Genomic DNA, 25,178 nt, shown 5'->3' with positions numbered 1-25,178 from the left:
TATCCTAGTGGTAGCATGGACAAGAGCAGTCTTAGGCTAAACTCTGAATGGCATGTGAAGCCAGCTGTGATACCATATATAATCCCTTGAATACCAAATGAAAGGACACCACAACAGATATATATATATAAAATAAAGTGTATTTATTCTAGACAAACCCTCAGCACTCTTTATGAGATTAGAGGTAAGTACAACACAGTCTTATTTATGCATACATTAAGTCACACAGGTAAGTAATACAGTTAGGCCCTAGGGGCCACGCAAACCATATACTAAGTAAGTGGTATAAGGACCACTGTCACGGAAATAGGATAGGCCTAGGCCTAGGGAATCGCTGGGGCTACACTATACTACCAAAGGTTAGGAAGTGGGAGGCCCACGGGATTCAGGTGCAGAGTGGAAACACTCACGCGTAATGCGTAAAAGTCACTAGCAATAGTACAGTTTAGAAATAGATAGATTTGGACACTTCCGGAGTAGCTAGGAAGTCGAGACTGGAAAACTAGACACTAGGATAGTCACTATCCTGATGAGCACCGGAGTACCCAAGTTACCTAGCCCACAGGCTGCGGGTGCATAGGGGTGAAGTTGCGTCGGGTTTCGTCGTCGACTCCTATGGATGCCTGAAGAAAGATGCTGACAGGCAGTCAGTGAAGAGTGTCCGGTGAATCCCAAGGCTGGGATCAGGAAGAAAGGATACCTGCAAGCAGAAGGGACAGAGTCAAGGTCACTAGCCAGTGACCACGTGGAACCAGGAAGGAACCAGGCGATGTCGTGAAGATTGCAGGTGAAGGTGAAGCTTGTCGCTGCAGCCACGAGGACCAGGGAACGTCGAGGACGACCAGGACCAGGAGGCGAGCTGTCCCACGAAGGCTCTTGCTGTCGGCGGCGTCGAAGTTGGACTAGGACTCACCAAGCCTTGGCAAGCGGAACCCACGAAGAACGGAGGACTTGCTTCTGGTGCAGACCAGGAAGGTCTGGGGTGCTTCTTCTTTGCAGAGAAGCGGGAGCCAGTCTGGAGGAGCCAAACCAGCGCTGAAGATTTCAGGGTGCGTCGTCTCAAAGGCCACTAGCCAGCGGGCAAGCAACCGGACAGACGCGGCAAGCAGGAAAATGCAGAAGGGCCCCACGCAGGACTCGTGGAGTGTGGGGGGCTGATCTTCGGTGCAGATGGTGCTTGGGGTTGGGGCTTCCCAATCCCCGGTGCACAACTTCGAGGGTGCCTCAGAAGCTGCGCTTGAAGATACTAGCCACTTTTCCCAGGTAGCCGGTCCCACGTCTCTCGTCGCCTCCACTGATCTCAGCACGGCTGTGGATGTGGATCAGGGTCGGAGAAGTCTGGAAGTCAAGGCTCTGGTCGGGCTCTGCAGTCGGTCCCTCGTAGAACTGGAGCAAAGCAAAGGGTAGTCTCTTGATGGTGCCTGTTTGCACAGGGTAGCCACTCCTTGGCCACAAGGGAGATTCTTCAGTCTTCTTCTTTCGTCGAATGTCGAAGGTCCAGAGTTTCTGTTCAAGTTGCAGGTTCAGGATAATCTAAAGTCTTGAGGCCCAACTCCCACTCTTATACTCATCTGGGGGGCTGGGATACCTGCTAGGTCACGCCTTATGGGTGGGACCTGGGAGGGGGGTAGTTACACCCCCTTCCCTTTGTCCAGTTTCGCGCCAGGACTGGGGCTGGAGTGCCCCAGCACCGGTTTGAACTGGACAATGCATGGGACACCTTGTGTGCCCCAGGCATGTCTCATTCCTTTCAGCCCTCCCTGCCCCAATACACTAAAGTCTGTCTGGGGAGGTGCTAGCACCTCCCCAAGCAGGAAACCTATTGTCCAAGCCTCCCTGGCCGGGATCACTCCCAGCAGCAGGAGGTCAGACTTGTGTCTGTGGCAGCAGCATCCATTTTGTGATGCTGAGGCTTTGGTTAGAGTTAAACAGCAAAGTAGGATTTTAACATGTCTCTCCCTCTAGAAGGGGGGAATAATATCCTCATAACCAGAAATGGTATGGGGGTATTATTCCAAAGTGTTAGACACCTTACACGACATGTTTTGAGAAAGCCAAACCATAGTTACCATAACCGTTTAAGATTATAAGGCACTTTAAGAGTATATGGTAGGCTATATCATAGAACAGCTATAAGGACATGGTTCCGAAAGCTGCAGACAGGCTCAGTTCATGCTAGAGCACCATCTCACATGTTACCAAGCACTCTGCCTCCAGGATTGTTAAGGCCTGCCATAGGAGTGGCTGATAGGTACACATGTGTCTATATCTAAGGTAGGTATAGGAATACTACACCTAAGCAAGGAGTGATTACACGACCTTGCCCCAGCTGAGTTATCAGCCAGTTATGTCCTAATGGAAGGCCAGGCCAGGGGTTGCAATACTTCCTTTTGTGATCAGCTGTTCTTGTCCCTCAACCATCTTCCTGTTTGTGGCTTTGGTAATAGTTTAATGAAGGATGCAGTGATAGCTTGTATCCATTAGAAGTACAAATTACTTATCTTTGGTGACATTATTTCTGATTGTTGCAGGACCTCCTCCAGATTCTTTGCAATTTCCATCCTCCACTCTTGGCTAGAAACCTTTTTGTTTATATTTTGGCTCTGCCCTCTAGGTCCTTGTTCATGGTAAGAGGTGTGGAAAAATGATGAGACCGATATGAGTCACCGACAGCCATGTGCTCTCTTTGTAGTGGGGACATGACATAGGTAACTTTGGAAAAGTCTCAAGAATCTGAAAGAGACACGTTAGGCTTTAAGTCTTGTGGGGCCTGCCGTCGCAACATGTCGGTGGCGGACCCCCATGATGTTTGCCTCTACTGCCTTGAAACCGGCTATGACTCCCGGTCTTGCCGGGACTGTCAAGCCATGGCCCCAAAGGCCTTGAGGGAGCGCTGCCGGAAGCTGCTGGATGTCCGGCACTCGTCCCAATGCTGCTATAGGTCCAGGGACCGTTCCCGGGACCGCTACTAGGGCCGCAGTCGTCGCTCCTCGGGATCCAAGTCTTCGCCCTCGGATTTCGGTAAGCGGTGACATAAAAAGAAGTCGAAGAAGCGTGTTCGCTCTCCGATGTTCCCCGTCGGTCCTCGGATGCAGACGAGGGGGACAGGCGCCTAGAATTCCCAAGGCCTACCTACCTGACCCGGGTCCGTCGGCGACTCCCGAACAGGTGCACAAGTTTCTTGCTACTATGGACCGCTTTTTTAAGCCTCGGGCTCCAGCGGATCCAGCCTCGGCGCCACAGGATCCTACGTAGTTTGCTCCGGCCCCACGGTGTTCGGCGCTGTTGGCTCCGGCCCCAGTGGGTGCCGTTTGTTCCCCCTTGCCCCGATTCCAGGACCATTTCGTTCCTGGCTGGGATCCGCATTGGGAGACAGTGCCGGCCCGGTGCCGTTTCCGACGCTGTTTGTCCCCTCTCCGGCTCCGCCGCCGCGACCGGTTCCTCCTGCAATGTAGGTGGAGGATGACTGGGAGGGGTCCGGGTCCCTCTTGCTCGTCAGTGTGACTCCCAGCAGGACTGGGTGGATGATCTGGAGGACGCCGGTGACCTCGATGTCTCTTCTGACCCGTAGTTTGCCTCTCCCCTGCCTACGATGGAGGAGGGCGCTTCATACACGATGGTGGTCCGTCGGGCTGCTGAGGTCTTCAATCTTGATCTTCCTATGGTAGCCCTCAAAACTAACCTCCTTACTGAGGTGCTCCAGACGGCTTCGACTTCGTCGGAGCCACTGCTTCCCTTCAACGACGCCCTCACCGACGTCCTGTTGGGCACTTGGTCGCGGCCGGCCACAGGGGCCCTGTGGATAAAAATGTCGCCAGGGGTCACCACCTGGTGACCCCGCGTTTCTGACCACCCATCCCACGGCTGAGAGTCTGGTCATCCAGGCCTCGAAGTCGCAGAGTGCTTTTCCCACGGCTCCACCAGATAAGGACTCTGAAAGGCTGGAGCAGTTTGGTAAGCGGTAGTTCTCGTCGGCCAGCTTGGGGCTGCGGTCGGTGGACACCACCTGTTTGTTGGGCTGCTATTCCCACACGGTGTGGGACATGGTTGCTTAGGTGTTACCTCAGTGTCCTGAGGAGGTCCATGCTGTGCTTTCCCTAGCAGTTACTGAGGCTAAGTTCGCCATTCAGTGTGGTTTGGACACCGCTGACTCCTTGGGCAGGCCGATTTCTATGACTGTGACGGTGCGTCACCACGCTTGGTTGCTGTCCACTGGCTTCTCGCCTGACGTCCAAAGCTCGCTCATGGACATGCCCTTTGATGGCACTCTCCTGTTTGGCGATAAGGCTGACAGTGCGCTGAAGCGCTTTAAGGACTCGCGGGCCACGGCCAAGGCCTTGGGCCTCTCCACATAGAGCCCTGCCACTCCTGGGTTTCGTTCCTTTCGTGGCCAAGGAAGGGGCGCCCAGGCACGTTCCTTCACCAAGTCTGTGCAGAACCAGCCTCAGCGCGGACGCGGCTTCCGCAGGGGCGGCTCTGGGAATCAGCGTGGGGGGCAGTCCACCTCTGCCCCCGCTGCTTCTACCTCCAAACCTTCCTAATCCGAGCTTTTGTGGAGCAACCCAGGCCGGTGGATGGAAGGGTCCGCCACCGCCTCCACCACTGGCGCGATGTCACATCAGACGAGTGGGTGTTGCAGATCATCCGCAAGGGTTATTCTCTTCCCTTTCACTCTTGCCCTCCAGCCATGCCAAATCGATGCCACCGCATGTCGGGGGATCACTTGTTGCTTCTCCAGCAGGAAGTTACGGCCCTCTTGGCCAAGGGGGCCACCGAGCGCGTTTCTGGGCCGGAAGTAGGGAGTGGTTGTTGTTCCCTCTACTTTCTGGTCCCCAAGAAGGACAAAGGGGGCCTGTGCCCCATCTTGGACCTCAGGAACATCAGTCGCTTCCTCCTGAAGGAGAAGTTCAAGATGTTGACTCCGGTTCAAGTCTTGGCTGCCCTCGACCCTGGAGACTGAATGGTAGCGTTGGACTTGCAGGGCGCATATTTTCACATCCCCGTCCTGCCGGCCCACCGGCGTTGCCTGCGGTTCACGGTAGGCCAGTAGCATTTTCAGGTGACGTGTGGTGCAGGTGTTCATGGACAACACCACCGCCATGTGGTATTGCAACAAACGGGGTGGACCCTATGTCAAGAGGCTCTGCGCCTCTGGACATGGCTGGAACATCAGGGAATCACCCTGGTGGTTCAACACCTCGCAGGATCTTTGAACGCCAGGGCAGACTAACTCAGCCGCCGGTGCTTGATGGATCACGAATGGCGTCTGCACTCAGACGTGGCGCAAGGTCTCTTTCAGCAGTGGGGAGAGCGACACTTGCTAGGTGATGGTGTTCGTCGCAAGTGGATTTGCGGACTGTTGTACGCCTTTCCGCCTATACCACTTCTGCCCAGGGTGCTGAAGAAGATTCGGCGCGACCGGGCCCAAGTCATCTTGGTGGCTCCAGATTGGGCACGAAGATACTGGTATCCCGAGCTACTCAGCATGGCGTTCGATCCCCCGATCCGTTTGCCTCTTCGGGAGGATCTTCTGTCGCAGCAGCAGGGGACAGGCTCCACCCGAACCTGCCCAGCCTCCACCTCCATGCGTGGAGATTGAGCGGCGACAGTTGACAGCTTTCGATTTTCCTCCCGAAGTCTATGATATGATTCTGGCAGCCAGGCGTCCCTCCACTAAAACTGTATACGCCTGCCGGTGGACCAAGTTTGTGGCATGGTGCACTGTGAAGGCTGTGGATTCCCTTTCTGCCCCTCTTTCTGAAGTCCTTCTGTTCCTTCTTTCTTTGGCCCAGCAGGGCTCTGCTCTGGGCACGATCAAAGGTTATCTTTCGCCCATCTCTGCCTTTTTACGGCTTCCAGATCAGCCTTCTCTTTTTAAGTCCCCGGTTGTTAACCGTTTGCTGAAAGGTATTACGCACACGTTTACTCCTGTGCCGTTCATTATGCCTCAATGGGACTTAAATCTTGTCTTGATATATCTGATGTGCGCTCCCTTTGAGCCCCTTCATACCTATCCTTTGCGTCTTCTCACTCTCAAGACGGCTTTCCTGGTAGCTATCACCTCTGCTAGACGAGTGAGTGCGCTCCAGGCTCTTTCTTCCAAACCTCCTTTCCTTTCTGTTCATCCGGACAAGGTGGTTTTAAGGACCCGTCCTTCTTTCTTGCCAAAGATTGTCACACCCTTTCACATCGGGCAGACCATCACTTTGCCCACCTTCATTCCGCCTCCGCCTCCGCATCCTTCAAGGGAAGAGGAGAGGCTCCACCGTCTGGACCCAAAATCGTGCGCTCGCTTTCTATCTAAAGCATACACAGCAGTTCCGGGTGGAAGGCCAGCTCTTTGTTGGCTACGTGGGTGCCAAAAAAGGTCGGGCTGTGCGCAAACGGACCATCTCTCGGTGGGTCGTTCTGTGCATCAAAGCATGTTACTCCTTGGCTAAGGAGCCTCCTGTGGGGCTGCGTGCCCATTCTACCAAGGCAACTGCAGCCAACACTGCCTTGGGACGTGGCGTCCCCTTGCAGGACATTTGTCAGGCAGCTACGTGGGCCTCGCTGCACAAGTCAGGTCCGGAGAGACGGCTTCTTTGGCCGTTCTGTTCTCCGTGACTTTCTGGTGTAATCCTGTTTGCAGACCCACCACCGGGGTCGGTATTGCTGGGGTATCTATTCTAAGGTAAGGAATCTATGACTAACGTGCCTCTTTCAGATGCACAAGTTACTACTTGTGTAACCATATATCTGTAAGAGACATTAGTTAGTGATAGATTCCTTACCGCCCTACCCATCCTCCTCGTTCTGCGAACTGATTCTAGGATTAAGGTCATCCCCCTTTCAGGGCCCTAGTTTCATGGATCCAGTTGTCAGTTTCTTGCATGGCTTTGCGTTCCTGGCGCAGAAAGTTATGTACAGAACTGACGTCAGCGCGCATGGGTGGCGCATAAGTAGTCTCCGTGACGTCATCTCGGCGCTTACGACGCCACTGACGGACGGGGAGACGCACGACGCCACCTACAGATGTGCAGGGGTACTGCTACAAAAAAAAACAACTTTCCGGATCCAGTCTGACACCTGGGGATATTCTAAGGTAAGGAATCTATCACTAAGTAATGTCTCTTACAGATATATTGTTACACAAGTAGTAACTTGTGCTTCAGTCTCGCACCTGGGAATGAGGTTTAGTCAGCGGAGTCTGCTGAAGCTCCCTTATACATCGGAAAGAATGTTCCCGGAAGTAGCATGCTCATGTAAATACTGTGTGTGTTTGGATTACCTGCCAATTCAACTTTAGTCTAATGATCATCAGATTGTATAGAATTTAAGTCCACATAGAGGAAGTGTAAATTGGAAACACCTATATTATTGTTTATTCTATGTCATGACGATTATCAATATTTCTGTTCTAATTTTGATATATGGTTTAACACAGTCGCCCTCACATGTTATTAATTTTTTTGCTTTTATCATAGCCCTGAAAGGAAAAAACGTTTAATCGGATCTCTTCCAAAGACCGAGAATCCTACCTGTGTGACAACTACAACTCCATCTCGTTCAGCAGCACAGAAAAGCATTGCTCCCCTGGTGAATGGAAAAGGAATGGATTCTACCCCTCTGTCCCGTACAAGAAGGAACAGACCTCTGCCAGATACAGTTCTTCTAGAACAACCATCCACATCCTCTGGCTCTAAGCCTTTAAATTCAAAAATTACTACTACTGAAAAGGAAGGGAAATCTGGTAGGTAAAAAAAAAACGTTAGAGATAGCAGTTAAATAAAAAAAAAGTGATTTAATATTACATCAGTATCAACTGCAGCAAACACAACTATAAAAATCTAGTTAGTTCCAAGAAAACAGCTTTGCAATATGTAAAATGCATTAAGGCCTTTTTAGATTTTGGTAGTCCATGTTTTGAGCAATACAACTTATAATAGCTATATTTTAAAGAGGCATATACTCTGCATACTTCACTGCCTCCTACCAGAACACGTAAGGGGATGTATTTGGATGATGACAGTGTGTGAGGAAATGGGGTGTATTATATGGTGTTTGTGTGACCTCACCATTTAATACTTACCAACTCCTTCAGGACCCTGCGGTTTCATTAGTCAAACCTTCAGCTCAACCCTGGATAGCTGATAGTCTGAGCAGCAAGACTTAGACAAAGGAACAAGAATAAAGCATTTAAACAGCACCAAAACAATTGAAGAAATCGACAAGACACCAAATAAATCCGATAAGCAATTTATAAAAATTGATTATACTTTTAGACCCCACAACAAAAAAGATCCACTGAACGTTTCCGAAGATATAGAATTTACAAAGTATAGTAAATCAAGTTATTTCACTCAACCACGAACAAGCTTTGGCAAATTCAATGCATTTGGCTCTTGAAAGTTTTCACTAGAAAGTTTGTGCTGGTTGGAATGTGGTTACTTGGAGTCCCTTTAGGTGATCAGCTCCAGTAGGGAGCGAGTCAGGGGGATCCGCAAGGTCCTCAGAAACTGCAACCTCAGCAAGGGAACAGTCTTCAGTCATTTCAAGGCACCTTTATGCTTTGCATGGCTTTCCTATGGAAATGATCCTGATATTAGGGTTAAAGATGCTGAAGATGTTCAATGGATGCTGTGGGTGCAATGTGGTTGACTGGTATTTTGGTGCAACTACTCCTCTGTCCAGGGTGAGGCAATCCTGGTCACAGGGTCGACGTCCCTCAAAGTCCTCTCGGTGCTGGCAGAAGTCCAGTCACGGCTGGACTACCGGTCTACCAGTATTGCGGTCACTGGCCAATCCTTCCGGGGTCGATACATCATCCTCTGGGGGTCCCAGCAGCATTTCGGTGACACTCGTGGGCTCCACAAACTCTAGCTCAACTTCGTGTATCTGGTCCAGGTCCCTGGTGCTGCACTTTAACAGCGCACCGGAGCTCCCAGAAGAGGAGGGACTGCGGCATGCAATGGTGCAATGTGAGGTAAAGGTGATGGATTTTTGTGTTTTTTTAATACCGTGTAAAGTAAGATTAAAAGCCCCAATACAGTTTCAATTTTACTTTCAACTTGTACGTTCCTTCCAAATTAAAAACGATAAAAGGATAGAAAGAGCAATGCCTGACAATTTACTAATAACAGCGTGTCATTCTGATCTGTCCCAGATCAGTCACCCTATTTCGGAAAGTCTCATTGTGCAGGGTTTGTCTGGTAAGATTAATCCCAATTCATTTATGACCAGTCCTCCTGATAAAGAGTTCTCATCGATTCATATATGGCAAACAGATGTTTTCTTCTCCTAGCTTGGCACAGCTGTCCATTTATGCAGTCTATTATGCCACTGCATGCTTGCGTTATGTATCTGAAAGAGACTATTAGATATAGATACTTTACCTTAGAATTACCCCCAGGCGTCAGACTGGATCCGGAGAATTATTTTCGTAGCAGTACCCCTGTGCGTCGGTAGGTGGCGTCTGTGAACTCCGTGTTCGTCGTCGGAGTCGTGATCGGCAGGATGATGTCGCAGTATCTACTTAGACGCCACCCTCGCGCTTTGACATCAGTTCTTTCTTTTTCCGTGCCAGCCAGTGCAGATCCAGAGAGAGCGCTACCTCTAGTCACTTATTGACTATATTTTTTACTTTTGTTGACTTCTTTCCAAGTAATTTGACTCCTGGTGCATGTAAAAATGTCCCGATCTCGGAACGGCTTCAAGGCTCGTGACTCCTGTCACAAATTGATGTCAGTTACGGACCCGCACCTTGTGTGCCTTTGGTGTTTGGAGCGCGACCACGACCCAAAGTCATGCTCCAACTGCCAGGTCATGAACCCGAAGTCTTTGCTGGAGCGGTCCCGTAAGCTTCTCGAGACCCGGCAGTCTGCTCCGCGCCGCTCGAGGACCCAGTCGAGAGGGAGGTCGCAGGACTGGTCGCGAAGCCATCACCACCACTCATCGTCGAAGTCTTTGTCATCGGCTAAGTCGAATCACAAAAGAAGGCAAAGAAGCATTGCTGCTCTAAGCGTTCTCCCTGCCCGTCGGCTGACGCGACGCAGGATGTGGATGGTGGTCCTCCTGGGGCTCCGCCTGTGAAGCCTGCTGGGTTGGCTCTGAGCTTCCCTCCTTTTCCAGTAGTGACACCTGCCCAACTTCGTAGTTTTTACGAAGCCCTTCACTCGATCTTTGGGCAGCTCGACACCGCCGGCGCATATTCGGGCCCCACTGACTCAGCTGGGGGTTCTAGGCCTTCGAACCCAACCGCAGGGCCCCCAGGGATCCAGGCCTGGATCCGGATCAGAGTCGGTCGACCTTGCGACAGCTCCTTTGGCGTCGAATCCACAGACTGCACCTCCGATGCCGGTTCAGTCCCCAACCGGCGTCGACCCTGGCCTCCACCCTGACCTGGCCACAGAGACGGGCCAACGGCGACCGACGCCAAACGGTACTTTTGTACCATTGTTTTATCTTGGCGTTCCTTTTCGCGCAGTCAGAAGAGGACGAGGAGGAGTCTGGTGACCCTTTGGCTGACCAGTTGAGTGAACCCGACTAGAGAGAGGAGTTGGGTGATGCCAGTGGTCTGGATAACTCACCAGACCCTGGTATGCTTTCTCCCCCCTACAGTGGCTACGGAGGAGGGAGCCTCATACGCAGTGTTGTTGCGTAGGGCGGCTTAGGCCTTGAACCTTGAGCTTCCTACAGTGGCGGTCAGGACCAACTTCCTGACCAAGATGCTTCAACCGGCAGCGGCCTCTTCGGAGCCCCTACTGCCCTTCAATGAGGCCCTTACTGACGTCCTTCTGGACACCTGGTCCAAGCCCAACACAGGGGCTCTTGTGTTTAGGATGATTGCCCGACGCCACTGCCCGGTCCCTGGTGACCCACTTTTCCTCTCCCAACACCCTTCCCCTGAGAGCTTGGTGGTCCAAGCCTCTACTTCTAAGGCCGCATTCCCTGCTGCTCCCCCAGACAGGGAATCCTAAAAGCTGGAACATCTTGGAAAGAAGATGTGTTCGAGGCATATGAGCTGCAGATTACACACTTTTGCATAGATCGCCATCTGGTGTTGGGCCCGGATGTTTGCAGTTTGTTTTTCCTCTTGGAAAGTCTTTGGAAGTCACGAGGTCCGTGACTCCTCCTTTGGATCGTATTGCGCATGGGCTTCGGCTCCATCCTCAGATTGTTTTTTTCAGCCATCGGGCTCGGATGTAATCTTCGTACTCTGGTTCCGAACATTTCCAGTTCGACGATCGAAGCGAAATCCTCACCTCACATCGCGGTATTGTTTCGATCGCGATCTCCTCAAATCAACGCACCTTCTCATCGACAAATCTTCGGTTCCAGTCGTCGACGGCGGCCTTCGGGCCTACCCAAGCTCCGGTCCCAGCTGATGGAAAGAACTCCATTCAAGAAGTGCCCTCGATGTAGGTCCAAACTCCCCCACACCGATCTTCATGAGGTATGAAACCTCTGCCTCTCCCCTGAACACGAGGCTCGAGACTGTCCGGCCTGTAAGTCTTTCCGATCAAAAATGACTATTCGGGACCGAAGAGCCAGAAGAAACATGGCACAGTCCTTGACCTCCGTTCCAGTCGACATCTTCGGAGACGACATCGAAGATCCGGGACAGCAGCGCACCGAAGAGGACCTCGTCAGTGCTTCCGAGGCCGACGACTCAGATGTGGAAGACATCACTCCGGCGCAGAGGGTCGTGAGTACTATACCCCCCGCCTCCCCCCACACCCACACACCTGCGCCAACACCCAAAAAGGCTTCGGTCATGCCTTCGCCTCCGCGCCTAAGCAAGACCAGAGACACTGCTTCACACACCCCACCTTCGGGCCCGGTGAAGAAGCCAACTAAGCCTTCCGGCGGCTCGGGCTCGAGCCAGCCTGCCAGCGGTGCCGAGAAACACACTACATTATTACAAAACACAAGAGCAACCCATATGTCCTTGTGAACTGGGTATTTTGCAATAAGCAAGAACAGTGTCCACAAGGAACTTATTTCGTTTAACACATTTCTCAATAAGGAGTAAGAATTCTGTACTCAAACTTGATTAAATCAAGATACAAGAAAAAGGAATTGTTTCAATTCAATTAAATTAATAATTAAGTAACCTGGAAAATTATTTACTTCAGCCGAAGTAAATATAGTTTATTTCATGAGTAACAATATAAACACAACAGTTTTTTTTGCCAATATACTACAAGCACAATTGAAAAGAGTGAACCCAGTGAGGTGATCATAGCCTTTAAAGTGAGGATTATGTGAATCAAACAAAGGTCTTAAAAACAACAACGAGAGGCATTTAACAATAAGATGAATCTTTCTTGCTCTCTCTTGGTTGGTGTCAACGACGTTTCAACCCACACTGGATGGGGGGGTCTCTTCAGGACAAATATCTGGGGCAATTGATAATCTGTATCTTCACAATATTCTATAGTAGAACCATTGACCGAAGCAGGGTTACAGGAAGGACTTAGTCATATTTAATGGAGCATGTTTGTAATTCTCTTCCAAGTGGTCCGTCATTTATAATGGCAGCTTAAAATTGAATTGTATAGTTATGGTTCAAGGATTGAAAACAAGACGAATTAAGCATCTACAGGGATCCCGTTTAGTGAAATCCACGAGCTGCAACACACTTCGGCACCGAAAAAGAAACCAGACGCTACCTCGACACCGAGCTCCGCACCGAAGCCCTCGGGGTCGAAACACAGCGCTTCCGTACCGACGCCATCTTCGGTACCGACCAAACCCCATAAGGCCGTCGGCACCGACACTTCCAAGCCGAAGCCCGTCTCGGCGCCGATCAAGAAATCGGAGGTTCCCAAGCCCAGTGCTAAGCAAACTGGCACGGACAAGCCTAAAAAGTCATCGGCCCCGAAAACTTCGGCGCCGACGGACCAACCATTGTCACAGGAACTAATTACACCGGATCCCTTACAAAAAACTCTCACCAGGGATCCAAAAACTGGACATCTGGCACTCTCTTCCAAAAAGAGACATTTGGACAAACCAGCTCCGCCTCCACCTCCAAAGAGGAAGGACTCTGCTACCTCTCCTTTCAGAATACCTTCTCCACCTCCCCCACCCTCTCCACCTACGCCCCCTCCGTCTTCTCCACCCCCACCTCATCGCTCTCCAACCCCGTCTCCAGACGATGATGATCAGGGGGACCCATATCACGATATAGGGGATGTGCCCCAAGACCCCACCACTACAGGATCCCCAGACCCATGGGACGACTACAATAACCCAGATATTCCTGACGTCCCACAAGATGACCTTTACCCTTCCAGGCCATCTCCACCGGAAGACTCATTAGGGTTCCACCATCTACTTCAAAGGGCGGCACACTATCATGGGGTAGAATTGCACACTAACCCAGTGGAGGAGGATTTCCTCCTCGACACATTTGATACCACACATAGGTCTACATCCATACTACCTATGCTTAATGGGGTGGTAAAGCATGCGCCAGAGGTTTTTAAGGACCCAGTCAGGGCCAGGGTCATTAACCCACGCATAGAAAAAAAATACAAAGCTGCCCCCACAGATCCCGCCTATATCAAAGGGCCAGCGCCACTAGATTCCCTAGTGGTTTCCACTGCACGAAAAAGATCAAATTGTCAGGCGAAGCACCACCACCTGATAAAGAGTCAAAGCTACTGGACGCATCAGGAAAGCGCACTGCGTCACAGGCAGCCAATATATGGCGTATCGCCAACACCCAAGCGCTATTGGCCAGATACGATGGGGCACATTATGATGAATTGGAAAACATAATGCACCACCTCCCTGAAAGTTATAAAACTAGGGCCAATCAATTAATTCAAGAGGGTTAGACAATCACTAACACCTCTATACGCTGTGCCTTAGATGCAGCAGACACAGCCTCCAGGGCCATTAATACTAGCGTCCTCCTCCGTCGCCATGCTTGGCTAAGAATATCAGGATTTAAACCAGAGGTACAAGCCTCCATCCTGAATCATCCCTTTGATTAGGAACACCTATTCGGCCCAAAGGTAGATGAGGCCCTCGAAAAAATGAAGAAGGACACCGATACGGCGAAGTCCATGGGAGCCCTACAGTCACACCCTCCTAGGCGCTCTTTTCGCCGCTCTTCCTTTCAGAGTACATCTAGAGGCTACTCCTCAGATAACGCGTCCACTTCCTACAAATCCCCCACTCAGTCCACCTTCACAAGGGGCTATCAAAGAGGTGGCTACAGGGGCAACAATAATAAAGGCAGAGGCAAAACTAATACCGCCCGCTCTGCCACACCGCCTACCCAATTACTTCCATTCCACTCCGGTCGGGGGCAGACTTCAAAATTTCCTTCATGTCTGGGAGACCATCACCTCAGACAAATGGGTGACCCAAAGTTTTTGGTCAGGATACTGCCTGGAATTAACATCTACCCCCCCCCCCAAACATTCCACCCAGGCAACGCCCAATGTCACAAGAACATTCCACATTACTAAAGCAGGAGGTAATCTCCCTCCTACAAAAACAGGCAATAGAACACGTTCCCGTCAATCAGCAAAATTTAGGGGTCTACTCCCTATATTTTCTAATATCAAAAAGGGACGAGACTCTACGACCTATTCTAGATCTCCGGCCCCTAAACACATACATACACTCAGACCATTTTCACATGGTAACGCTTCAGCAGGTGCTTCCGCTCCTCTCCCAGAATGACTTTCTCACCACACTGGACTTGAAAGACGCATACTTCCACTTTCCAGTACACCATGCTCACAGAAAGTACCTCAGATTTGTAGTGGACGGACAACACTACCAGTTCAAGGTGCTCCCATTCGGAGTCACAACAGCACCACGGGTATTCGCCTAGCGGTAGTGGCGGCACACCTCAGAAGACAGCACATTCACGTCTTCCCATACTTGGACGACTGGCTGATAAAAGCCACTTCATACAACCAATGTGTACACCACACCGCCACTACAATCCAACTACTTCACCAACTAGGCTTCACGGTGAACCACCAAAAGTCCCAGCTAACACCATCCCACATAAAACAATACCTCCGTGCCACCATAGACACCTCAAAAGCAATAGCCTACCCCAATCCGGCCAGGATTGCAAGCATTCAGGCTTTGCGACAGAAATTCGTACTTCAACACTCCCTTCCAGCAAGAGTGTTTATGCAACTGATAGGGATGATGGCCTCTTGCATTTTCATAGTGCCTCACACAAGACTCCAGATGCGTCCACTCCAAGAGTGCTTAGCGCGCCAATGGATCCAGGCCCAGGGGCAACTGACAGATCTGGTGTTGGTAGACGGTCGCACCCATCGCTCTCTGCAGTGGTGGAACACCACAAACCTTTCCAAAGGTCGACCGTTCCTGGACCCGGTTCCACAAATAATACTAACAGACGCATCGCTCTCCGGCTGGGGAGCTCACCTATTACATCTCACAGTGCAGGTCACATGGACGACTCAGCAAAAGTTACTCCATATCAACCATCTGGAGTTACTAGCAATCTTTCTAGCCCTAAAGTCCTTTTAACCACGGATTTCAGGCAAGGCAGTCCTCATTCGCACAGACAACATGACGGCCATGTATTATATTCAAAAACAAGGGGGCACACACTCTCCACAGCTCTCTCAATTAGCACAGAGCATATGGAGATGGGCAATTCCACACAAAATCTTTCTCCTAGCCCAACATGTCCCAGGAGTCCAAAACACCGTGGCAGATCTGCTCAGCAGACAGTCACAACAGATCCACGAGTGGGAACTTCACCCACAGGTTCTTCATCCGTATCCGTTCTTTCAAATGTGGGGACATCCACAGATAGACCTCTTCGCCACCCACGAAAAAAAAAATGCCCAAGCTTCGCCGCCAGATACCCACACCCATTGTCCAAAGGAAATGCGATATGGATGAACTGGTCAGGCAAATTTGCGTATGCTTTTCCACCTCTCCCACTAATTCCATTAGTGGTGCAAACGCTACTACAGCATTCCCTCAAGCTGATCCTAGTAGCTCCAACATGGGCCAGACAACTGTGGTACACCACGCTGCTGGAACTCTCGGTAGTACCACACCAAAAGCTACACCTCTCACCATGCCTCCTAACCCAGAACCATGGAGAGATCAGACACCCGGACCCAGCTCAGCTCAACCTTGCGATCTGGCTCCTGAAATCCTAGAATTTGGATACCTAAACCTTCCCCCTGACTGTATGAACGTCATCAGAGAAGCTAGACGCCCTACCACTAGAGCCTGCTACGCTGCCAAGTGGAAATGATTTGTGGTTTATTGCCATAACAACACAATCAATCCTCTAGACGTGTCTATACAACACATCATATGCTACTTACTCCACCTACAAAGGTGTAATCTAGCCTATACCTCCATTCGGCTACACCTCGCAGCAATTGCAGCTTACCTACAGAACAGGCAGCACATATCACTTTTCAGAGTACCTGCCATTAAAGCCTTCATGGAAGGCCTAAAAAGAATAATTCCCCTCAGAGTACCACCCTCACCTGTGTGGAACTTAAATTTCGTTCTCACAAGGCTGATGGGGCCTCCCTTCGAACATTTGCATAAATGCGCATTGCAATTTCTCACATGGAAAACAGCTTTCCTTGTAGCCATCACTTCCCTTAGAAGGGTCAGGGAGATACAAGCACTTACAATACAAGAACCCTTTATTCAAATGCACCAGAACAAGGTTGTTCTCCGTACCAACCCAAAATTCCTACCTAAAGTCATTTCCCCTTTTCACCTAAACCAATCGGTAGAATTACCAGTATTTTTCTCGCAACCTCAGACCGTTGCAGAAAGAGCTCTACACATGCTAGATGTCAAACGAGCCTTACTTTACTATATACAAAGAACACAACCTTTCAGAAAGACCAAACAACTGTTTGCCTCTTTCTCTCCACCACACAAGGGCAACCCCATCTCAAAATCAGGGCTAGCTAGGTGGATTGTAAAATGCATCCAGATTTGCTAGCACAAAGCAAAACGAACGCTATCCGTTCCCCCTAAAGCCCATTCTACACGGAAGATAGGGGCTTAAATGGCTTTTCTAGGGAACATCCCATTAGATGATATCTGCAAAGCAGCTACATGGTCAACACCGCACACTTTCACTAAACAATATTGTGTAGATGTGCAAACCAAGCAGCAAGCTAGTGTGGGCCAGGCTGTACTAAAAACATAATTTCAAACCACTGCAACAGATACCGGTGGTCGCCGCTAGGATTGGTTACTGCTATACAGTCTATGCAAAAGTGTGTAATCTGCAGCTCATATGCCTCGACGGAATATGCTACTTACCAGTATGCATCTGTTCTTGGCATGTAGAGCTGCAGATCAACACACGCCCACCCGCCTCCCCGGCTACCTGTATCTGTTCCAGTATATCTTATTTAGATACAATACACATGGGTTTCTTCACTGTTGTTACTACGCTCCATCTTTCCCTGCTGGCGTAAAACAATCTGAGGATGGAGCCGAAGCCCATGCGCAATACGATCCAAAGGAGGAGTCACCGACCTCGTGACTTCCAAAGACTTTCCAAGAGGAAAAACAAACTACAAACATCCGGGCCCAACACCAGATGGCGATCTATTCAAAAGTGTGTAGATCTGCAGCTCTACATGCCAAGAACAGATGCATACTGGTAAGTAGCATATTCCTTTCTTCCGCCAGCTTGGGACTGCGGTCGGTGAACACTGCATATCTTTTGGACCGTTATTCCCACTCTGTGTGGACTTTGGTTGTGCAGGTGCTGCCACAGTGTCCGGAGGAGGCCCGGGCCACTGTCTCCCGTGCAGTCGCTGAGGGCACAGATGCAGCGAAGTTCGACATTAGGTGTGGACTGGACATCGCCGACTCACTAGGCATAGTATTTCTAGGTCGGTAGCCCTGCATCTGATAGAGACGTCTACCCGCAGATTCCTTAACTTAGAATAGCCCCAGGCGTCCGACTGGAACCTGAACACTTTTCCTGCAGCAGCACCTCTGAGCGATGGAGGGTGGCGCCGTCCGGCTCTGCCCTGACGTTTTTCCCGGACATGACGTCAGTGGAGCCATATATGCCCCTCCCGGCGCGCTGACATCAGTTTTCTTCTTTTCCGCGTTCGAACGCGGATTCTGAAAAACCAGCAGTTCCTTGGCTTGGTTTTTGGGCCTTCTCGACACCGTGTGTTAGAGGAGGGAACAGTGTGCAATGCCTTCCGGCTTTAAGGCTTGTGAAGCCTGTGCATGTCAGATGTCTGGCACTGACCCGCACCTCATATGTATGTGGTGCCTCGGCGTCCACCACGACTCCAAGGACTGTGACGCATGTCAACGGATAAAGCCTAAGTCCTTGAGGGAGTGGCGCATGAAATTGCTGGCCGCACGGCTGTCCGGTCCAGCTCCCTCCCGTCTCCGCTCTTCTTCTCGGGATCGGGCTCGTTCCCGAGGTCCCTTCCGCGACCGCCATGTAACACCAGGTAAGCGTAAGCACAGGCGTCGCTTACGGAGATCTTCTTCCCCCCGTGCCGCTACCGGCCATTCCTCTCGTGATGAGCCAGTTAAAGGCGTGTGGCATCCTCCATATCCACCCTTTCCGGGTCTTGGGGCAACACGTGCCCAAATGGAGGCCTTTTCTAAGGCACTCCAGGCTTGTTTTCAGTTGCCCCCTCTCCCTTGTGCATCTTCGGGCCCCACAGAGGTAGCAGGCACTGTGGCCGGGTCATAGTCTGTGGACGTTTCCCCAGCACCGTCTGTGTGCGTTGACTCCAATTCCAGAGCCGACGCGAAGCATGGCCCTCTCCGTCGTTCACCGCATAGCCCTGTTGGGCTCCCTGCGTCGACGTCTGAGGCGCCTTGTACTCTCTCCAGGTAGGTTGTCGGCGTCCTGACGACTCCACTACGGCGCTGATCGATGTTGGTTCCAGCGTCGAGCCGGCTTCCCTTGGTGGATGATTCCCCCCCTCCTTCCCTCACCACCACCCCCCCGACTCCTCTGACAGCTGTAGGTCTCCCCCGCAGCATCCGCTAACGTTGGTGCTCCCATCTATGCCACCTCCTGTGGATCCTGGGGCTTCCCTGGACTCCCCTGATCAAGAGGCCAGGGTGCAGGTTCCTTGTGTAGCCTGGCCTTTCGGTCAGTCTCCGCCTTCGCTACTCCTCATGTCCAGTGGTAGACTTAGCCTTCAGCCGTCTCCTACTGACCATTTGTTATCACCTACTCGGATGGCAACCGAGTCTAGTGCTGCCTTCGCGCGAGCTATTCGTGGGGCGACTGCTGTGCTTGGCCGACAACCCCCTATGGTGACTCTACTTTCTGATCCTTTATTGGATCTGCTCCATTTGGAGACTGTTGAAGTAGAACCTCTGCTGCCCTTTGGGGACTCGATATTTCACACCCTGCCTGGCACTTGGTCCCGACCCTCTTCAGGTGACCCAGTTGACCGGGCTATTGCCCGTAGGCACTGCCCGGAACCAGGTGATCCTCCTTGTCTGTCTCTTCACCCACCTGCTCAAGGCCTAGTTGTTCAGACAGCTTTTGATTTGCACTCCTCACACTCTTTACCATTGTTACCTCCCACGAGAGAGTCTCAGTGGCTGGATGATTGTGGCCCCAGGCTTTTCGCCTCCGCTAGCGCAGGCCTCCGGGCTTTAAATACAACCTGTGTGTTTGCAAGCGCATCTGCCGCTCTTTGGGACTCAGTTGCTCACCTTCTCCCCTCTATTTCAGAAGGGTCACGTACAGAATTACTCCGCATTCTTCTGCATGGAAGATGCATTGCGCAGTTTTCCCTTTCGGTCTTCCCTGGATGCAACTGACTCTATGGGACGGGTCCTAGCTCCTGCTTTGGCTTTACGTCACCATGCTTGGCTGTGCGACAGTCGCTTCCCTAATCATATTCAGATCAGATTCGGCGGTCTCTTGTATTTTGTCCGGCCTGCGATACCTGGTTGCCGTGTTCTCCGCGTTATTTTCCGGGACCCGCCCTGATGCACAGGTTGGGTTTCGGGGCTGTAGGAGAGTAGGGTCTGCTTTCTATGTTCACCCCCACTTTTTGCTTTTGCTTCACTGGTTTTCGACTTAGATGTGGCTGTGGGCCTGCCAATCAGACCCACAGCCCTGCTGTTCTCTCTCTAAATTTACACTATGTACTTTAGGTGCATAACCCAATTGGTTAGGATCACCTTATTGGCCCCTGTACAGTGTACCTTAGGTACCCAGGGCATAGGTGTACCCTAGGCCTACCAGGGGATGCAGAATGTATTATGCAACCCCTGGCCTGGCCTTCCATTAGGACATAACTGGCTGATAACTCAGCTGGGGCAAGGTCGTGTAATCACTCCTTGCTTAGGTGTAGTATTCCTATACCTACCTTAGATATAGACACATGTGTACCTATCAGCCACTCCTATGGCAGGCCTTAACAATCCTGGAGGCAGAGTGCTTGGTAACATGTGAGATGGTGCTCTAGCATGAACTGAGCCTGTCTGCAGCTTTCGGAACCATGTCCTTATAGCTGTTCTATGATATAGCCTACCATATACTCTTAAAGTGCCTTATAATCTTAAACGGTTATGGTAACTATGGTTTGGCTTTATCAAAACATGTCGTGTAAGGTGTCTAACACTTTGGAATAATACCCCCATACCATTTCTGGCAATGAGGATATTATTCCTCCCTTCTAGAGGAAGAAGACATGTTGTAACCTACTTACCCGGTTAAAGTTAACCAGAGCCCCAGCATCACAAAATAGATGCTGCTGCCACAGACACAAGTCTGACCTCCTGCTGCTGGGAGTCCTTCCAGCGAGGGAGGCTTGGACAATAGGTTTCCTGCCTTGGGAGGTGCGAGCACCACCCTAGACAGGATTTAGTGTATTGGGGCAGGGAGGGTTGAATGAAACTAGACACTGCCTGGGGCACACAAGGTGTCCCATGCATAGTCCAGTTCAAACCGGCGCTGGGGCACTCCAGCCCCAGCTCTGGCGCCAAACTGGACAAAGGAAAGGGGGTGTAACCACTCCCCTTCCTGGTCCCACCTATAGGCGGGACCTTGCAGGTAGCCCAGCCCACTAGCCCAGTATATCAGTAGGTAGCTGAGCCCTGCTAAATTAGATTAACCTGAATCTGCAACTTGAACAGAAACTCTGGACCTTCGACATTCGACCTCAGGAAGAAGACTGAAGAAATCTCCCTTGTGGCCAAGGAGTGACCACCCTGGGCAACCAGGCACCATCCAGCGACCGCTGCTTTGCTTTGCGACAGATCCTACGAGGGACGACTGCAGAGACTGACCAGCGCTGAGACTTCCAGACACCTCTGACCCAGATCCACATCTCCAGCGAAGCTGAGACCCGTGGAGGCGACGAGGGACGTGGGACTGGCGACTTGGGAAAAGTGGCTAGTACCTGACTAGCGCGACTTCCGAGGCTCCCTCGAGGCTGTGCTTGGGGAATTGAGAAGCCCCCATCCCGAGCACCATCTGCAAAGAAGACCAGCTCCCCACACTTCACGTGTTCTGCGTGGGGCCCTTCTGGACCTGAGTTGCTCGACGTGTTGTCCGGTTGCTGGCCCGTTGGTTAGTGACTTCTGCGACGACGAACCTTTGTTTTCATCTTGCTGGTCCGGCTCCTCCAGACTGGCACCCGCTCCTCTGTAAAAGAGAAGCACCCCAGACCTTCCTGGTCTGCACCAGAAGCAAGTCCTCCATCCTGCGTGGGTTCCGCTTGCCAAGGCTTGTTGGGTCCTGACTCGACTTCGACGCCGCCGACAGCCAGAGCCTTCGTGGGACAGCTCACCTCCTGGTCCTGGTTGTCCTCGACACCTCCTGGTACCAGTGACTGCTGCGACAAGCTTCGCCTCTTCACCTGCATCTTCACGACATCGCCTGGTTCCTTCCCGGCTCCTGGCTGGTGACCTAGACTCTGTCCCTTCTGCTTGCAGGTATCCTTCCTTCTTGATTCCATCCTTGGAATCCACTGGACACTCTTCACTGACTGCCTGTCAGCAACTTTCCTTCAGGCATCCATAGGAGTCAACGACGAAACCCGACGCAAGTTCACACCTATGCACCCGCAGTCCGTGGGCTAGGTAACTTGAGCATTTCGGTTCTCACAAGGCTATTGACTATCCAAGGGTCTAGTTTCCGAGTCTCGACTTCCTAGCTATACCAGAAGTGTCCTAAAACTGCTAATTCCAATAACTTGCATTTCTATCGACTTTTACGCATTACGCGTGAGTGTTTCCACTCTGCACCCGAATCCTGTGGGCCTCCCACTTCCTAACCTTGGGTAGTATAGTGTAGCCCCAGCGATTCCCTAGGCCTAGGACTATCCTGTGTTCGTGACAGTGGTTCTTATACCACTTACTTAGTATATGGTTTGCGTGGCCCCTTGGGCCTAACTGTATTACTTACCTGTGTGACTTAATGTATGCTTAAATAAGACTGTGTTGTACTTACCTCGAATCTCATAAAGAGTGCTGAGGGTTTGACTAGAATAAATACATTCTATTTTGATATATATCTGTTGTGGTGTCCTTTCACTTGGTATTCAAGGGATTACATATGGTATAACAGCTGGCTTCACATGCCATTCAGAGTTTAGCCTAAGATTGCTCTTGTCCATGCTACCACTAGGATAGCTGGTCTATAAGGTTGACTTTACAACCAATCACCATAAGGGTTGTTTGGACTGATACAAGGTGTACACTAGAACCAGTGACATCATATATCAGGCCAACGTCTCACATTGGTGAGCAGCGGTTGGGATCTGAGCTTGCTGTTGTAATACCATTGTAATCTTGAGATACTAAATTGAAAGATCACATAAGATATTGTTAGGTACATATAACATAGATTATAAATACTTAAGTCCTACTGGACTTAGTTGTTGTAGGTTGAAGGGCCTAGCACACCCTGACTACAACTACTAGAGAGGTTTAGTAGATACAACTAGTGTAGGTAGGTGCACACACCACACCCTCACTAGATCATGTCTTTGGGAGGAGATCAAGTAGATGCTCTCTCAGGAGGGGTAGGTCTGAGAAAGATCCCCTCTAGATATGATACCCTAACTTTTCAGGAGATGAGACAATTGTGTACCTCCAGAAAGTTAAAACAGGGTTCAAACCCTACGCTCATTCAGCTAGTAGAGATCCTAGAGGAGTATGATGCTCGTAGGGCCTCCCAGGCTAGTACCCTAGGTACAGGTGAGGGTGTACCCACTACAGATGAGTCAGATGGGACTTCAGAAGATGAGGTAGACAGCCAGGTCCAAGTTGGGAAACTTAGCCAGGCTAACTTAAGCCTCCATGGGAGTCTGAATGGGGTCCCCCCATTCAGACCCCCAAGTGGGCTTAACCAGAGAAACAGGAGGGACAGATCCCCTTCAAGGGAATCCATCCACTCCCATGTCTCTAACAGCTCCAGTGTCTCTTCTTACAGGGGAATGACTTCCCCACAGAAAAAAGAACATGAGGCCAGAATGAGGGAAGCTAATCTAAGGATTGAGAGGGAAGAACTTGCCCTTGACAAGGAGAAGCTTGCTCTGGCCAGAGAGCAAAAGTTAAGTGGGTTGGAACCCACTGGTGGCAGCAATATCCCTAAGGATAGAGACAGGACCTGTGATAATAGAAACCTGAACAAGATTGTCCCTCCCTACAAGTGTGGGGATGACATCCACAAATGGATAACTGCTTTGGAGAGGGCTTGCAAAGTATGGCAGGTACCCCAAAGTCAGTGGGCAGCTATCTTGTGGCTCTCCTTCTCTGAGAAAGGTAGAGACAAGCTCCTCACAGTTAGTGATGAGGATGCTGACAATTACACTGTCCTGAAGAGTGTTCTGATTGATGGATTTGGCCTAACCACTGAACAATACAGGTTGTTGTTCAGGGATACCCAGAAGACATAGACTCAGGACTGGACTAACTTTGTAGATTGTGCCACTAAGGCTCTGGAAGGCTGGTTATTGGGTAGTAAGGTTAAGGACTATACAGGATTGTATAATTTGATCATGAGAGAACAAATCCTTAACTGTCAAAACCAGCTGTTGCATCAACACTTGATTGACTCTGACCTAACTTCTCCCCAGGAATTGGGAAAGAAGGCAGATAGATGGGTCAGGACTAGAGTTAAGCAGAAAAACCAGAACCAGGGCGGTGATCAGAAAAAGGCAGACCAGAAGGGTAATGATCAGAAACAAAAAGACCAGAAGTCTTCACCAGGCCCCCAAAAGGCTCAGGGGGAGTGTGGTCCCAAAAAGGATAAAAAGAAAGATGGCCAAAAGAAACCATGGTGCAACTATTGTAAGTCCAACTCACATTGGTTTAGTGAGTGCACCAAAAAGGATAAGCCCCCAGCCACCATTGCCCCTAAGGCAACTGTACCCCCTAGTCCAGCTGTAAGTGGTGTTTCCCAGCAAAAGGGTGTAGTAGGGTTAACCCTGGGAACTGAGGAGGATTCTGGCCTAGTCAGGATACCTACTCAGGCTGTTCTGATCTGTGATGGGGACATAGCTTTGTCCCCTACTATAGGTCCCAGTAACCTGGGCAGGTACAGACAGACTCCTTTTATCAACCAGAGATTGGTTCAGGCCTACAGGGACACTGGGGCTAGTGTCACAATGGTGACACCTGCCTTTGTGGACCCTGGACAGATCATGCTAGGTGAGAACTACCTAGTGACCAACGCTAACAATGCCACTACCTCCCATAGTGTGGCAATTGTTAACTTCTCCTGGGAAGGGGTAACTGGCCTCAAGAAAGCTGTTGTTAGTTCAGACCTTCCTGTGGAGTGTTTACTGGGCAATGATCTTGAAACTTCAGTCTGGTCTGAAGTGGAGTATAGGACCCATGCAGAAATGCTGGGGATAGATGCACATGTCCTTGCTGTGACCAGGTCACAGGCCAAAAAGTGCAACACTGAACAAGTACTGGATCCTGGAACCATAGACCAGTCACAACCCAAGAGGAAGAGCAGTAAGGTAAAGGCTGTGCCTTCCCCCCTGCCTCAGGTACTGGATCAGCCCTCACAGGAGGATGATTCTGAGCGCCCTGAAGGAACTGTCCTAGAAGAACTCGAACCTGATCAGGTTGAGTTTCTTGGGACAGGGGGACCTTCAAGGGCAGATCTGAGGCAGGCACGATTAGACTGCCCCTCTCTTGAACCCCTCAGACAGCAGGCTGCTGCTGAGGCTGCA

At 50.8% G+C, this 25,178-nt stretch overlaps 1 protein-coding gene across 4 annotated transcripts in view; it reads left to right on the top strand.

Moving 5' to 3' along the window:
- Nucleotides 1-25,178, top strand: part of PHIP (PHIP subunit of CUL4-Ring ligase complex) — a 1,862,070-nt gene that overhangs the window by 1,546,595 nt on the left and 290,297 nt on the right. For all 4 annotated transcript variants that reach the window (XM_085610989.1, XM_085610988.1, XM_085610991.1 and 1 more), the window contains exon 38: nucleotides 7,467-7,732. In XM_085610989.1, coding sequence (XP_085467115.1) covers nucleotides 7,467-7,732 — 266 coding nt within the window. The remainder of the gene's footprint in view (nucleotides 1-7,466; nucleotides 7,733-25,178) is intronic.

Source organism: Triturus cristatus, chromosome 6 (genome assembly GCF_964204655.1).
Source record: "Triturus cristatus chromosome 6, aTriCri1.1, whole genome shotgun sequence".
NCBI classification, from domain to species: Eukaryota; Metazoa; Chordata; class Amphibia; order Caudata; family Salamandridae; genus Triturus; species Triturus cristatus.
Note: the sequence above shows the minus strand (reverse complement) of the source record. Positions and strands in the feature narration are given on the sequence as shown.